General features: G+C 37.6%; 2 protein-coding genes across 3 annotated transcripts in view; one reads left to right on the top strand and one right to left on the bottom strand.

The window, feature by feature from the left end:
* Positions 1–3,822, bottom strand: part of LOC139945086 (uncharacterized) — a 48,841-nt gene extending 45,019 nt beyond the window's left edge. For both annotated transcript variants that reach the window (XM_071942342.1, XM_071942343.1), the window contains exons 1-4: positions 3,670–3,822; positions 2,332–2,440; positions 1,389–1,484; positions 616–680 (exon numbers count right to left, since the gene is read on the bottom strand). In XM_071942342.1, the coding sequence (XP_071798443.1) occupies positions 616–680; positions 1,389–1,484; positions 2,332–2,429 (259 nt within the window). In that variant the 5' untranslated portion in view covers positions 2,430–2,440; positions 3,670–3,822. The remainder of the gene's footprint in view (positions 1–615; positions 681–1,388; positions 1,485–2,331; positions 2,441–3,669) is intronic.
* Positions 3,823–4,037: 215 nt separating this feature from the next.
* LOC139945313 (uncharacterized) overlaps positions 4,038–17,768 on the top strand; it is a 103,124-nt gene continuing 89,393 nt past the window's right edge. Inside the window, exons 1-5 of the mRNA XM_071942663.1 lie at positions 4,038–4,188; positions 13,604–13,871; positions 14,064–14,163; positions 16,158–16,191; positions 17,343–17,481. Of these exons, the coding sequence (XP_071798764.1) occupies positions 13,671–13,871; positions 14,064–14,163; positions 16,158–16,191; positions 17,343–17,481 (474 nt within the window). The 5' untranslated portion in view covers positions 4,038–4,188; positions 13,604–13,670. The remainder of the gene's footprint in view (positions 4,189–13,603; positions 13,872–14,063; positions 14,164–16,157; positions 16,192–17,342; positions 17,482–17,768) is intronic.

Raw genomic sequence — 17,768 nt, 5'->3', positions numbered from 1 at the left:
AAAACTGAAAGTTTAAAAGTATGAACAAAATAAAATTTATTATTTGACTTGTTTTGAACTTTGAACTAATAAACAATGTGCAGTGTACACAAAAATCCCATTTACATTTTGCAATGAATAGAAATACACGCGATTTTTATTGTTAAGGCCTTATGGTAGAACAATATCAGTCGAGAGAGTGTTTCTATTTTACATTTCTGTTTGAAACAGAAAAAAAAAAATCCTATGCAAAGGATTACGCTTGAAACATGGACTTATAGACGAGGTGACCTATGTTTACATTCAAACCGCCCTCTGTTGACAAAACACTCTTACGTCATGTTTCGCCGGGCACTGAGTTGCGCAGTCACAGTAAGATTGCGTACACTTTCTAGCTGGCTGCCAAAACACAAAGGTTTTGCCCGGCGGTATGCGCGCGAATCATGTTATGGTTTTCGTGTGACGTCAGAGGTCACATCGTCTATAGGTGAGGGAATAAACACGTTTAACTTATAGGGTAGAACAGGCTTTTGGTAACAACATGCAACGATAATCTCGAAATGAGTTGGGGTGGTTTGAAAAAAAAAAAAAAAAACGTTGGTAAACTCGAGGAGGAAGCAAACACGTTTAGCTTACGTGTGGAACAACCGTAATCAACGTCCCCTGTCCATCCTTCGCAACACCTCGAGCCCTCTCTGTATCTGTACAAATCGAAGGGGGAAAAATAAAAAAATCGGTCTTGCTTTTCAGCAGTGCATAGTTATGGAAATTAAGAACATTATCATTAAATGATAAACATTTAAAGACACTGGACACCTTTGGTAATTGTCAAAGACCAGTCTTCTTATCTGGTGTATCTCAACATTTTATGCACAAAATAAAAAACCTGTGAAAATTGGAACTTAATTGGTCGTCGAAGTTGCGAGACATTAATGGAAGAAAAAACACTCTTGTCACACAAAGTTGTGTGCTAAATTTCAGATGCTTGGTTTCGAGACCTCATAATCATACTCTGTGGTTTCGAATCAAGTTCAAATATGTTCGTCGAAAATTACTTCTTTCCCGAGAACTACGTTTACCAGAGGGAGCCGTTTCTCACAATTTATACCACCAGCAGCTCTCATTTGCTTGTTACCAAGTTAGTTTTTATGCTAACAATTCTTTTAAGTAGGATTTGAAACTTTGCATGGTGGAAATAAGATAAAGAGTTTGCGGTAACACCGTGTAATGACTATCTTTAAATGAGTTGGTGTGGTCACCTAGGCCCCACACCCTCACTATCCCCTGTGCTTGTTCCTACTGACACGGTTCAGTGAGCACACAGCCCCCACACACTACCCAATATTTCATAATATACGAAACCTTTAAAAATCAATTATTTATAACAAAATAATCAAAGTCAAACAAACCTGTATCGAGTGCACTTTAACCATCCCCATCTGAACAGGTCACACTTACTTTGATAGCGTTGTTTTTTAGCGTAAGTACATACATTCTGCCAACCACTACAATAAATAGAAAATGTTGCACTTAAGCTGTAAACGATGAGTTTAAGACATTATTTTGTTTTCTTGAAAACAGTCAAACACGAAGTTTAACCAGGAAGCAAGTTTAATCTGAGCTGGTAAGTCTAGCTCAAACAATAACTACGTAAATTTAAGAACCAAATATAAAATCAAAAAGTAATGAAATAAAAAATAAAAACTCGAAAACCATATTCCTTTTCCAAACCAATCCCAAAGATGATGTATGTTTCAAGACAACGTTGGTGGGGCATCGTTGTTGTAATGCAATGACCAGGTGGTTAAGTTAAGGAGAATGGACGAGAAAGTGTAGATTCGATGACGAATCCACACTTTAGAGTCTATTCTCTGACTTAGTATTTCCACCATTGGTTATAGTAACAATTAACACTAGTTAGTCTATCTAGTTTCGTATACGTTTACAACGATGGTTGGTCACTTTTTATAACTATTTTTCAAAATATAGAGGCATTATTTATCTTGCAACATTATCGAGTACAACGTCAGTTTGCTCAGCTAACAATAAATTGTGACTAAAGTGATTTTTCTAAGCTGAAAAATGTTAAGTACTAGAGACGGTTATACTATAGAGACGGTTAAATGCGCTATATATTTAATAACTTGTAATTATTATTATTATCATTACTATTATTAATGTAATTTAGCTAGATGACCACAGTCCAAAAAGCGTCAACTGGAAAGCATCCCATTAATTGGAAGTGGTTTTAATTTTCAATCATAAACTATTACCCACTGTCCTTTGGAGCTTTATCCCACTAACCTGCTCCCGTAATCTTAAATACTTTCAAAAACAGACCCGGTACTCAACTGTGACAATGGTATCATTGACGAGATCAAGATGATAACGCAGGACTTGAGCCAGTAGTTCATGATGTCCACGCTGGACTGTATCACACCGTAGAGCATGGACAAGTAATCTTTAAAATAATAACATACATTGAAGACTTGTGCCATTGTTGAATAGGGCCCCATTTCATAGAGCTGCTAATCACACAAATTTGCTTAGCATGACAATTCTTCCTTGATAAAAACAAGATTACCAACCAACAATTTCCATATTGTTGCATATTGCTTGTTACTGGTTAGCCTTGTCCAAGGCTCTCTACGCAAGCCCCGGCCCGCTCTGAATTCACGAACAGCATTAGATACTATACCGCACGGCACGTAACATTACTTGATACCGTGGGGTCGAAGCATGGCTTTTCGAGGTATCAACGAGGTTACAAAGGTCTTGTTTTGTAACCTCGTTGATACCTCGAAAAGCCACGCTTCGACCCCACGATATCAAGTACTGTTATGTGCCGTGCGGTATAGTTTCTATGCTGTTCGTGGATTCAGAGCGGGCCGGTGCTTCATAGAGAACCTTGGACAAGGCTAGTAACTGGTATCCAGCTGTTGTTTGCTTATCCTGAAAATCAGGTGGAAATTTGGTTGGTAATCCTGTTTTTATCAAGGAAGAAATTTCACGTAAGCAATTTGTTGTGCTTAGTAGCTCTATGAAATTTGGCCCTGGTGGTATTCGGTCATTTTAGGATATCCTCAGCTGGTAAATCACCAACTACTGTCTAAAATTCACACCACGCCTTTGTTGTCGTTCTTGCCACCACTCAATTCTCCTCCTTAAAAAAATGTTTAGTTGTATAATTATATAAATTATTAAAGCTATATTCTGTACCGCCGAACTAATTTTAAAGGCAGTGGACACTATTGGTAATTACTCAAAATAATTATTGGTGACGAGTAATGGGGAGAGGTTGAGAGGTATAACACATTGTGAGAAACGGTTCCCTCTGAAGTGCCATAGTTTTCGAGAAAGAAGTAATTTTCCACGAATTTGGTTTCGAGACCTCAGATTTAGAACTTGAGGTCTCGAAATAAAGCATCTAAACGCACACAACTTCGTGTGAAAAGGGTTATTATTGAGCTCAAATTTTCACAGGTTTGTTAAGTTTATGCATAGGTATGTTCAGATACACCAACTGTGAAGACTAGTCTTTGACAACTACCAATAGTGTCCATTGTCTTTAAGCATGCCTACAAACAACTTCCATCAATCAATATTATTCAATCATGAACAAATTATATAGCTTCTAAATCAAATGTGTGCTCAAAGGCGAAGACGATAAACAAGAAGCAAAATACGCACCATTAAATCTCTGCCCAGACAACCCTGCTTGCAATCGGGTAGGCCCACTCCGACCAACACCGCAACTTCTTGCACTGGCCTATGAGAAATTTATGTCACATTATATTTTGCAGATCGAAGTCACCGTCAGCTTTTCCGGGTGATGGGGTTGGGTTAACTATGCTCTGGGTAAATCGCCAATCACGGGCAGTCTAGTAAAAGATGTAATGTTTATGCGAAGTAATGGCGGATACTGCGCCTCGCTCGTATGTCATGTTTGGGCATGTCTCTTGGGTGCATTACAAAATGTCAAAGCTCCGCCCACATTTCGAGAAACGTGACAACTAACTGTTTACCGATTTGTTTTTAAAATTGTGTTCAAAGTTCTCATAACCCATCCTTGTCGCGAAATGGACAACAGGACAGTCAAGCCTGGAGCCATTGTGGTGGACGGCAACTCTTGATTTTGAAAGTTGGAAACTATCATCAAAACCCCAGATTTTGGACTGTTGGACGTGTATCAGAATCGCAAGGTCAAAGGTAGGTGTAACTATCGATGAAGATTGTCAAAATAGTTATTGGTGGCAAATCTAGACTAGTTCAAGTTGACACCTCAACTGGGTCTAAAAAGCTGGAAGTTAAATACTATTTTTTTAACACCAATTTTGAAGGTTTAAAATGATTGCTTAATAAGACCTGAACAAGTTTGACATTACCGTAAAAGACACTGGTGATGACCCCTTTTTTACAGGTTTTACTGACATAGCATCTTTAACAATTTTTATTTTAGACCAACTTCTTCAATATCCATTGTATCTGTTGATCTTTTAACATTAACCTTTGCCCTCATTCCACAGAAGATCATACACAATGATTTCAATTTGTTTGAAAAACTCACAAGGTTCCCCCCATAACAAGCCATAGGGTTTTTCTGGACATTAGTGTTGGCATGTCATCGCGTCAGCATGGGTACAAGACGCGAAGTATACAAATTGTGACAAACTTTCAATAAAATACATCTGCTATGTTTCCTTTAATTGTTTCTCTTTCTCAGAAAATACTTTTAAATGTAATCACCCTTTTGAGACCCCGGATTTTTGCCTGAAAAAAAAAAACAACCGCAAATTTAGAGTCAGCGTCCCAAAGTTTAATCCATCAACGTCATCAGGGGTATGCCTACTTGGATCTGGTTTTATTTGCAAGTTTGCTTCTAAGTTTTTTCCTCTCGTGTCGAGCCTTGCCTTGTTTTTTTTTTTAACAAATTCCCATTTACCTCGTACATCTGGGATTATAGAAAATCTAGGTCTACTCCATTAATGTCTTCCACCTTCTATGTATTATTTTCAATTACATTGAAATATGAGTTGTTCAAATTCCAGTGGCCAAACCTTTTCCGGGATCTTTATACCAGCTAATGGCAAGTAACATAGCAGCATGGACAGTTCTTATGGCATAGATTTTGTACGATTAAATGTATCAACTCAAATGTTTGAACAAAATCTAGCCTTTTTTGAACCAGATGGTTATTTTGCGATGCTTTGCTTCTCCGGATGTTTATCTCAAACAACTTGATGACATTAATGTTTGGCTTCTGAAGCTATTTTTGTAGACCTGTTTATCAGAACATGGGTATTTGGTGTGTCTCGAATTCGTTTAGGGTCTGGGAAAAAACAAACATAATGTTTAGTTTTACTTTTTTCCCCCAACAAATCCACAGTGCCCTGAAGTCAAATACCATGGCTGGATGCCAAATACCATGCTTGTATCATTAAAGGCACAATTCCCTCAAACAATAATTGCCCATCTGCCCCGCTGAAAGTACTGTAGCATTCTTTTCAGTTTGTGGTACAATCCACTAAACTTGTCTTAAACTATTTCCGTGACGTCAGTCTTTTGTTGAAAGTGTAGATTATTTTTACGAATCTCGGTTCGTTACGAATCTACTCTTAAGTGTAGATTCGTAACATAATTTACAGTTGAGTGTAGATTCATTACAAGCTTTAGTAAATAGTTCAACTGAAAAATTACTGTCTTTCAAAACTGAAAGATAGCATGAAGTGAAACATAGCTGAAAATATGTTATCTTTCAATTTACAAAAACATTTTCCAGTCGAGAAAAATCACTTTAGTACAAACTTTAGTATCGAGTACAAACTGACGTTGTACTCGATAATGTTGCAAGCACTTAAGTATGCCTGCCTATATATTTCGTAAAATAGTTGTAAAATGTGACCAACCGTCGTTTGACAACGTAAACGAAATTAGATAGAAATTAGGTAGACGTGTTGTTACTATCGATAAATCCAATTCATTGAAACCGATACATAACCAATGGGGCAAATAGTTTAAGTCGGAGAATAGACTATAAAGTGTAGATTCGTGATAACAATGTACTCGCCTTCTGCTCGTACATTCTATTCACGAATCTACACTTTCTCGTACATTCTCCTTAACAGAATTAATAACAACGTATCTATGAGAACCGTTCTAACAATAGCGTGTACTCGTTTTTGTTTGGACCATTGTGCACAGTTCTTTAAATAGTAGGCTACGAGAAGAGCACTTGCAAGCAAGCCTACATATTTTCCACACTCGGGACACAGCAATGCATCGAACATGTACTTCGCAATGTGTTTAATTATGGTGTGTGTACCTGTGTAAACCCATTCCAGAAGGTATGTAAGATGCTATGACAAATATTATATATATTTTTTTGATTGGAACTAAGTTATTATGGTCGGAGGAGTGTCAAAATAGTTATTGGTGGCAAATCTAGACTAGTTCAAGTTGACATCTAAACTGGGTCTAAAAAGCAGGAAGTTAAATACTATGTTTAACACCAATTTTGATGGCTTAAAATGATTGCTTAATAAGACCTGAACAAGTTTGACATTACCGGTAAAGTCACTGATGATTACCCCTTTTTAACATGTCTGTGTTTTCAATTTAAATTGAAACAATATTTCACAGTTTCTGCTACTTTTTTTCAAGTGAACGACCCCTTTTTCAAAATTGAATACAATAATTATTATTCACTCACAAAGAAAAACATTGTGAAAAGGGACTTGGCATGGACAACAGGGCAATACCTGAGCTACAATCAAACAGTAAACATCCTCTTTGTTATGCACCTATTGTACTCGAGTTAATTTCAATACCATTTTCTAATTCGTAATAATGTTCTACTAAAATTAAGGACAATGAAATTCGGCCTTTGTTTTAATAAGTTTACTTTAAAGAATCATCTTCTTTATAAATTCCCCATCCTACATTGTCTCTCCTATCAGTTTGTATTAATTTATAATACGAAAAACCCAGATGTTTAGTTGGAAGCTTCAAACAGAAGGAGCAAATATCTCTATTGATAATGTTCATCTTAGACGATCTAACATAAGTCATTAGGCAATCAATATCAAACTCAACTGAACTATCCCCGTACTTAACTGCCCAGATAGAGCGAAGAGTATTCATTTTTCCAGCCATCCTACATACGCTTTAACTGTTCCGAGCTGTTTGGTGTACACTGCACAAACATCATATTTGAAATATTGTTTTTTTGGTGTGAAAGGACTTGCTCCAGTATAAAAGTGTTGCACGCTGTGACTGGGGTCCATGGCGTTTTGTACACCCGAGGGGGAAAATGGCACATAACAATAAAACTTGTTTCTAACTACGAGCTCATCAGAAAGACTGTATATGAGAACATACATTTCCATGTTACATCAGCTTCCCCTCCGAGGGAGAACTGAGAGAAGTCCTCCCCTTTTCAGAGAAAGGTTGCCCCTCTGTTTACACATGTATCAAATGGAACAACCCTTCGATCCTCAAGGAACAGGTCACTGACCTGAGTAATAAATTAAGAGTTTGTGAAATCGTTGCATGACTATTCCAGACGCGCTGTGACTTAACCTTAACCTTATCACCTGTCATCAAATCATAACAAGAGTTTAATCATCTTTGTAAAACATAGCGAAATTACTTTTCCATTCTCTCACATAGACACAGTTCATAATACAGGGGGACACTAGATATCTCAGATTTAAAGACACTGGACACTATTGGTAGTTGTTAAAGACTAGTCTTCACAGTTAGTGTATCTCGACATATGCATAACGTCACAAACTTGTGAAAATTTGAGCTCAATCGGTCGTCAAAGTTGCGAGATATGAAAGAAACAAATACACCCTTGTCGGCGCACGAAGTTGCGTGCTTTCAGATGCTTGATTTCGACGTCAGTTTCTAAATCTGAGGTCTCGAAATCAAATTCGTGGAAAATTACTTCTTTCTCGAAAACTACGTCACTTCAGAGGGAGCTCTTTGTCTTACTCGTAATCAAGAAAGGTTTTATGATAATAGTTAATTTGAGTAATTACCAATAGTGTCCACTGCCTTTAAGGGGTGCAATGGAAACAAAACCAACAAGAACTTTCAAAGTGCTTCACAATTTCCATTTTAGACCAACTTCTTCCATATCCATTGTATATGTAAATCTTTTAACAATAACCTTTGCCCTCATTCCACAGAAGATCATACACAACGACTTCAATTTGTTTGAAAAATAACCCTTACCCTAATCCTAGCGCGTAAATCACGAGGTTTCCCCCCCCCAAAAACAAGTCATAGGGTTTTTCGGGACAATAGTGTTGGCATGTCATAGCGGCAGCATGGGTATGGTTTATATGTATACAAAATGGTGACAAACTTTCAATAAAACATATCTGCTATGTTTCTTTTTATAATTGTTTCCTTTTCTCCATGTTAAGAAAACACTTTTTAATTTTCTCACCCTTTTGAGACCCCGGATTTTTGCCTGGAAAAAAAAAAAACATCCGCAAATTTAGAGTCAGCGTCCCAAAGTTTAATCCATCAACGTCATCAGGGGTATGCCTACTTGGATCTGGTTTTATTTGCAAGTTTGCTTCTAAGTTTTTTCCTCTCGTGTCGAGCTTTGCCTTAGTTTTTTGTTAACAAATTCCCATTTACCTCGTACATCTGGGATTATAGAAAATCTAGGTCTACTCCATTCATGTCTTCCACCTTCTATGTATTATTTGCAAATACATTGAAATATGAGTTGTTCAAATTCCAGTGGCCAAACCTTTTCCGGGATCTTTAGACCAGCTAAATGGCAAGTAACATAGCAGCATTGACAGTTCTTATGGCATAGATTTTGTACGATTAAATGTATCAACTCAAATGTTTGAACAAAATCTAGCCTATTTTAAACCAGATGGTTATTTTGCCTCTTGGATATATTTGTTTACTTTGCGATGCTATGCCTCTCCAGATGTTTATCTCAAATAACTTGATGACATTAATGTTTGGCTTCTGAAGCTATTTTTGTAGACGCGTTATCAGAACATGGGTATTTGGTGTGTCTCGAATTCGTTTAGGGTCTGGGAAAAAAACAACATAAGGTTTAGCTTTACTTTTTTTTCCCCCAACAAATCCACAGTGCCCTGAAGTCAAATACCATGGCTGCATGCCAAATACCATGCTTGTATCATTAAAGGCACAATTCCCTCAAACAATTGCCCATCTGCCCCGCTGAAAGTATGTACTGCAACATTCCTTTCAGTTTGTAGTACAATCCACTTAATTCTTAAACTTGTCAGAATTTATAACAATGGATCTATGAGAACCGTTCTAACAAGAGCGTGTACGGCCTCATTTTTGCTTGGTCCTTTGTACACGGTACTTGGCTACGAGAAGAGCACTTGCAAGAAAGCCTACATATTTTTCAAACTCGGGACGCAGCAAGGCATCGAACATGTACTTCGTAATGTTTTTAATTGTGGTGTGTGTACCTGTGTAAATACACTAATTCCAGAAGGTATGTCAGATGCTATAAAAAGTAAGATACCCTTGTTTGATTGGAATTCAAATAATGTTAAGTTTCTTAAAGGCAGTGGACACTATTGGCAATTACTCAAAATAATTATTATCATAAAACCTTTCTTGATTACGAGTAATGGGGAGATGTTGATAGTATAGAAACAGTTCCCTCTGAAGTGACGTAGTTTTCGAGAACAAGTAATTTTCCACGAATTTGATTTCAAGACCTCAGATTTAGAATATGAGGTCTCGAAATCAAGCATCTGAAAGCACACAACTTCGTGTTACCATGGTGTGACAAGGGTGTTTTTTCTTTCATTAATATCTCGCAACTTCGACGACCGTAGAGCTCAAAATATCACAGGTTTGTTATTTCATATATATGTTGAGATAGAGTATTCTTTGACAATTACCAATAGTGTCCAGTGTCTTTAAGGATCCTTTTTTTTATTTTGAAGGTTTTGTTTCTTTCTTCGTATTTCACATTTTCCGAAATTAAGTAAAAATAAAGACATTAATATAACCAGGGCACATTATCTAAGGGTTAACAACTCGAACTTATCGTGTATATGCTTTAAGACCAAGCCACACTGCAGCGTTAACGAAAACGATACCGATAACAACGCAAAGAGAACGCATTCTATTGGTTGAAGTGCTCCACGCAGAATACGCCCACGCTCATTCAACCAATCGAGGGCGTGTAATGTTAACAGTCTCGTTATCGAGGCCTGTGTGACCGGGGCCCAATTTCATGGCTCTGCTTACCGTAAACACATAATCGGCGCTTACGGAAGCAGGGAATTCTGTGCTTACGGCAAGCGTATTTCACGGGTTAGCGGCGAATTGTGGCTTCTGCGTGTGCGTACTTCACGTTACTATGCATTCTATGCTTACAAGAATAGCGCAGAAATTCGGCGCTTGCACGTAAGCGGGGAATCGTGCTCGTAAGCGCAGAATTCGGCGGTAAGCCCCCCTAGAGCCATGAAATTTTGCCCGGGTCTTTAGCTTTAAGGGTAACAGTACAAAAGGAAAACACATAAATCATGATCAAAACAAACAGTAGAGGATGTAAGTGCGGTGTAATAATAACACGGACACGGCTCTTGCAGCGCCAATAATAGAGCTTATGTAAACTAAGTTGGTGAGCCAAAACTACTGCTTTTGGAACGCACACAAGTTTAAGTACATTGCCAAAAAATTCAGGCGAGAGCAGCAACTTATTGTGCGCTTCGATGAGTCGTAAGTTGATTTCGCCAACCTAAGAATGTCAGAGGGAAGTCTAAAATGCTTTTAAATGGACTAAAAAATACTGAAACCGATTAGAAGAATGAAACATTGTGTTCACATTATACAACGAAATTGAATGCATAAATATGCACATACTGACTGGCATAAGTCGGTAACTAGTGTACGTCTATTCCCCCGAGGGAATTTGAGTGACCAGAAGACCGGTCGCTCTTCTGGTCATTCACAGGCCCGAGGGGGAATAGACATCCCGCAAACGCGCGCGCGCGATCACTAGACTATAATTGTTAGTTCATCCCACGGGACCGTGTTTCAGCCAACCGGAATACAGAACAAGCAAGAGGTGTGTTGTAATAAAAAAAAGGCTAGTCCTAAATTAGGACGTGTAACTCGTCCTAATTCGAGGTAAGACTAGTCTAAACTCTTTCTTAAATCCATCCCTGGTGAACTAGGCTACTATTTTCTTATGATGTTGGTACTCAAGTAATGAATTGTCTCTCTCTAAATTTGTTTGTTAAACATGTCCTTGTTTGGTTGTTTATTTTACCGTTTATCTACTTGGAGTGTTTGAAAAGTTTCAGCACATGCAGATTGTTCAAGGAAAGGCGAACGTAAAGAGGCTTTGATGAGAAAATGTTTACCTGCGGTGTTTTATTGCAGTTTTAAGCCCAATTTCATAGAGCAGCTTAACGGTAAGCACATTTTCTTGCTAACTGCAGCAAACAAATTGCTTAGGTGTGAACGTATGTTGCATGTTTGCCAAAAAGAAACTGCAATTCTTGTGCGTTCGCCATGGATTTGTATTTTTTCACAGGACTCGGGAAGTACTGAGTATACAGTGCTAACACACATCGGTGTATGGGTAAAAACCAAAAATTAATATGGATTTGTATTGTTACGTCGTTCGTTTTCGTTCTGTAAGCGCCGAAAGGTTGTCATGCTCACAGTAGCAGCGCTATGAAATGGAAATCGCAAAGTTAACACACAATCGGCCGTTAAAGGCAGTGGACACTATTGGTTGTTACTCAAAATATTAATAAGCATAAAATCTTACTTGGTAACAAGTAATGGGGAGAGGTTGATGATGTAAAACATTGTGAGAAACAGCTCACTCTGAAGTAACGTAGTTTTCGAGAAAGAAGTAGTTTTCCACGAATTTGATTTCGAGACCTCAGAATTAGATGAGGTCTCGAAATCAACTTGAATCTGTAACACACAACTTCGTGTGAAAGGATGTTCTTTTCTTCCATTATTATCACACAACTTCGACGACCAATTGAGTTCAATTTTTTTCACACTAAGTCAGAAGACTGGTCTTTGACAATTACCAATAGTGTCCAGTTTCTTTAAGCAGCTCTATGAAATAGGGTTCTGGTGAGAAAACCAGGCCTCAGGACGATCTGGATTGAACTAGTCACAACAAAACCATCTGTGTTATCGGTCGTAAGGATAACAAAAACAGACACAAAAAACCCGGAAAACCCGGATCTGAAGTTGGTATAAGTGCAACTGAACCATGTTTTGGTTAATAAAAAAAAAAAGTGAGAAACACGCGTGACAGGGCAAGGCGGTCACACATTAAACAAACTTTGTTATTTAGGGAAAAGAGGAAGACCCGAACATTTCCAGTTTCGTTCAAGTATAATAAAACGGATGCACCTAAAGGAACATTACAGAATTGGTTTTTGCTAACAAAACAGTTGCTGGCAGTGTAAGCACTTTATGTAATCCACCATATACATCATAAACTGACAAACCTGTAGAAGTTTGAGATCAATCGGCCATCTGGGTCACGAAAGAATACTGAAAAAAACTATTACAAATTTTGCATTACATCGATGCCAAAATAAAAATGAACAAAACGCTCACTGAGCGATTAACTCCAAACGCGAAGTTGGATTATTTATTTTTCATCAAATATGACATTTCAGAGAGAAGTATTTCAAGGGATGTATTAAACTATCATCATCATTAGACCGTGAAAGTTTAATGTAATTATGTGATCTTCACGATTTTTGTTTCTTACCAATTCTGTAACGTTCCTTTTGTTTTTACGAAAAAGATTCACGAAAAAGATTGACCATACAATAAATTGGACAGAGTGCTTAATGAATTGCTCAAAACAAAATTGAACTATTAATTTAAAACGCAGTAACAACAGTAGGCAAAACAGCTTTAATTCGAACGCATGGAAATGAAATTGGCTGCTCATCATTTCCGAATTTACGAGAAAAGTACATTATTTCTGGGGTTTATTGAAGTTTGAGACAAACAGCACAGTGAAGATTAAGGTATTACAAACATCACAATTGTGTTACCTAAGTCTTTGCAAAAATGTAAAACATAATGGTGTGTAGGTTTCTTCCGTTTAAACGATACCAAATGAACAATATTGTTAAAATTGTAAAAACATTTTTAGAAGGATTTTTTGTTAATTTTGCTCTTTTGGGATTTGAGGCATTGCGTGGTGATGTTTGATTATTTGGTTTGCGGTAAATTTGTGTGTATCTACTTGCCAGGTAGAGTTTGTTCTTGGAGAACTATCTTTCTTTATTCTGCTAGCGCGGAGTAGATTTATCGGATGTTCGGGAGACTCGGTTCTGAAAAGAAATGCCTGATTTAAAACTACTACCTGCACAAAGGGTATATATAGTAATATGCTACTTTACTGCACTACCGCTGAGTGAGTTTTTAAATTGGTCTCAACGTTTCGACTAGCTTGCTCTACTCATCGTCAGGAGACTGACTCTTCCCCAAACTTACACATTTTTGAAAGGAAAGTTGAACAATTCTGCTCCATAAAATATTTTTTTCTGGGCTTAGAAGGGGCGTCCCTCTTTCATGTGCCATCGCTGTTTTTTTTCCTCTTTTGCAGATCGTAACAGACATTCGGTTAGCCCATCATTAACAACAGGCCAATTGCTGGCCGAGCAGCCAGCAGTATGACGTCTCCGTCATACGGCAAGCTGTCCAGTTGCACCTTGATGAAGATCTGGCTGGTCTTCATCTTGGGCGTTGGAACATTCACCCTGGAACCGGTGCTAGCCAGTTTCATCCGGTTCAAGGCGGACACTGAATACGTCTACAATTTCCAGTCATCAACAGAACTGAACACTGTTGAAAAACTCCTTGCCGAATGTAAGGTAATGATTTCATAAATTAAAATTCCAAGCTAAAGACATTACTTAAAATAGTAGTCTCTGACAAAAAACAAATATGAATACTAACTGGAAAACTATAATATTAACTGGAATAAATGAACTGTAATCTTCCCAACCTCTATGCTCTAACATTTGATGTCACAACTAACTAACCATGTTGTACTGTTCATGAAGATTGGGTTTTTGGTGGTGAAAAGTCCTGATACTGAAGTTGGATTTCAACAAATCTACCTACGCGTTCACTCGGGTGCCATTACTAGCAGTAACAACCGAGGTAATTGTTATCATTTTTGGCATGCTTCCATTTTGAAGGCTTTGGGCACTTATGGTAATTCCTCAAAGTTAGCATACAAACTTTGGCGACGAGCAATGGGGAGCTGTCGGTAACATAATGTGAGAAACGGCTCCTTCTGGTGTAACGTAGTTTTCAGGAAAGAGACAATTTCTCAGTCCAATAATAAAACACTTGCTGAAGCCTTTTATTTTATTATGCATCTGAAAAGCGCACTTCTCCTGTTATTTCGATGACCAAATTGGGCCAACATTTTCACTGGTCTGTTAATTATTTGATTTTGATGCATGTTGGGATACACCAAGTGAGAATACTGGTCTTTGAGAAAAACGGGACTGAAACGCAATTAAAGTGAAAAAACAATGACTTATTGTCACTTACGAAGCTTCTCCCGTTGTTGAGTGGAATGCATAACATAAAGTTTTTTCATGAAGTAGCGAGGCTGAACGGGGGAACAGATAAAATGATAAAAGTTACTGTGTCAGCAAAATATATTATGAAGAATGTTAATATTATTTGAGTAAATAATTACCCCACTCAAAAACTACGTTACTTGGGAGGGAGTCGTTTCTCTCAATACTTTACACTATCAACAGCTCTCCACTGCTCGTTACAGCAAAGTGTTTTAATGCCAACAATTGTTTACAGTAATCGCAAATTTTTGTTAAGTGTTACCAGTGCATTTAAGAAAAACACGGAAAAACGAAACTAATTCAAATTTTGGGGGTCTGCAGGATAGTGCAATGAGCCCCCTGGTGATTATTAAATGAGCATTGCAGAATTGTTGGTAGTGTAAGCACTTTATGTAACCCACCATATGCATAAACTGACAAACCTGTAGAAGTTTGAGATCGATTGGCCATCTGGGTCACGCGAGAATATTGAAAAACCGATTACAAATGTTGCATTGCATCGATGCCAAAATAAACATGAATAAAACGCTCACTGAGCGATAAACTCCAAACGCGAAATTATACCATTTGTTTCTCATCAAATATGACATGTCAGACAGAAATATTTCAAGGGATGTTTCTACTATCATCATCACTAGACTGTATAAGTTTTATGTAAATCTATGATCTTCACGATTTTTGTTTTCTTACCAACTCTGTAGCGTTCCTTTAAATATTACCACCAGGCTTCCGTCTAGTCCAAGGTCATTAGATCGATAAACAAACCTGCTTGAACGACCAGCTTGAATACCCGGTTGACAAGTTGTTCCGTGTTGGTTTCTATTTTTGTACAAAGTAAATGTGTTTGACCCTGAACTTCGAGCATTATTATAGCTTCATGATTCCTATGTTATTTTTTTTAGCGAAGCCTTGTAGAGTGTGTTGGACAGAAAAAGTGGAGTTTGCTTCATTGCCTATGTTTTACCCATCAACCCTTTTATCCCATAAAATGTTTGTTGGTATTTCTTTAGTGTTTCATAAGACCCTTAAAAAAGCCCTTGACAGTTGACAGAATGAACCGTTTTAAATTATTGTGTAGGCTTAAAGGCAGTGGACACTATTGGTAATTGTCAAAGACTAGCCTCCACAGTTGGTGGATCTCAACATATGCATAAAATAACAAACATGTAAAAATTTGAGCTCAATCGGTCATCGAAGTTGCGAAATATTAATGAAAGAAAAAAACACCCATGTCACACGAAGTTGTGTGCGTTTAGATGGTTGATTTCGAGACCTCAAGTTCTAAATCTGAGGTCTCGAAATCAAATTCGTGGAAAATCACTTCTTTCTCGAAAACTATGGCACTTCAGAGGGAGCCGTTTCTCAAAATGTTTTATACCATCATCCTCTCCCCATTACTCGTCACCAAGAAAGGTTTTATGCTAATAATTATTTTGAGTAGTTACCAATAGTGTCCACTGCCTTAAATACACATAGTTTAAACATTTTTTTTTTCTTCAGATTAGAGAAAGTTGTCACATGCGAACTAAATTTCTCACTTAATTCGTGGTCTTTTCGTTTTAGTTCTTTTGAAAGAGGAGCACTACTATGATGGATGGTAAGTTTGTCATCGAGAGGTTATCAACAAACAAATTATTGGAGCAATGATTTCCATCACAACTGCATAGTTTGTATCGTAGGCTGCCATTGCTTACATTAAAACATTCGTCTTCATCTTTTAATATGATTTTTATTACAATCTCATACCTTAATCCATCATCACTTTGTGTAAGCACCAACTCAGATTATTTTCCTATATTTTCCTATATTTATTGTCTTATATTGTTGTTTCCCTAAAATTTGCAGGCCTTCTTATAACTAATTTGTATTAGAATAAAGTAAAACCTTTTTTTACATGACGAAAAAATAACTACTGCCCCTTGCTTACTAAGCTAAGTAAGGACATGTCTAGGGGGCAGTGGCGGGTCCAAACAGTGCTTTTTTTTAAAGAAATTGACAACACTGTTTTGACAGTGAAGTGTAAGTTGAAAACTTCAAAATCTTCTTAAAATTTAGCAAGGGACCCCAGCGAAATTGCTGTCTTGTGCAAAGGGCCTGGAAGCCGAGTAAGGCTGAAATGATACCCAAGCTATTGCTTTAAGTGAAAAGAAGGTCTTAAAGAAATATACAAATAGGAAATGTCTGTTTTAACTCGTCTGATGGGAAATGGGATAAAAGGGTAAATAAATCTGACGCTAAACTTACCAATGGAATAAAAATTGAAGAGTTGAAGCGTAACTTCTTTATTTCCGAGATCTAGCTTTCGTATTGTCTCCTGTGTATCTATGACAACAATGTATGAGGGTTCACAACGGGTCATCGTTCTTTATCAGTTTGGCGTTAACAACTTTGGGACTTTCCCCTCTATTGTTTGTCTCAACATGAAACAAAGAAATGGGAACGGGAAATGAGATTACAATGCCCACCCCCTTCCCGTGGGGATGTTTTAATTTTTTCCTCAAGTGGTGCATCCCAGCATGTTCTTATAATAACAACCCTGTAAAGTTTAAGCTCCATTGGTCATCGAACTTGACAGAAAAGTAGATTAATTTTTGTTCGTTTCAATTGTGTGGGTCAATGAAAACGGGTTTATCTTACAATGTTTTACAGAAGGTCCTACCAACAACCCTAATACAATACAATACAATACAATACGATACAATACAATGTGTTATGTTTTACCATTTATTAATGTGTCTCTTTGAAAAGGTTTTCATTCGAAATCAGTGAAAACGGAACGATTGGTCACGTGCGCTACCCGCGTGGTGAGAGTGAGCACGTGTTAGTCACCAAGAAGGGTATGGCGAGCCTATTGGCTGCAAATCTGCAGCATCCTCCCGATGGCGAGGTAAGCAATAATTTTATAATCTTATTGTTTTACAGGGTGTTACAATGCAACACATTAAAAATACAGCCAAATTGTGGCAAAAGTGATTCATGAAAGATAATATAGTACAACAGCGATCGCCTTGTTGCTCCCGCTGTCGTAGCCGGGTCATCAGTCGCACTGGATTTAGCTCTGATATTTTGATCAGCAGACTTCGGGTTCGAGTCTAGGTCTTTGTTCGTCTTTGTACTTGGAGTGGTACTTAAAGATAGTCGTCTCGTAATGTAAAAGATAACACAATTACATTT

This window comes from Asterias amurensis, chromosome 12 (genome assembly GCF_032118995.1).
Source record: "Asterias amurensis chromosome 12, ASM3211899v1".
In the NCBI taxonomy this organism is placed as follows: Eukaryota; Metazoa; Echinodermata; class Asteroidea; order Forcipulatida; family Asteriidae; genus Asterias; species Asterias amurensis.
The sequence above is the reverse complement of the archived record's forward strand: the minus strand, read 5'-3'. Positions and strand labels throughout refer to the sequence as shown.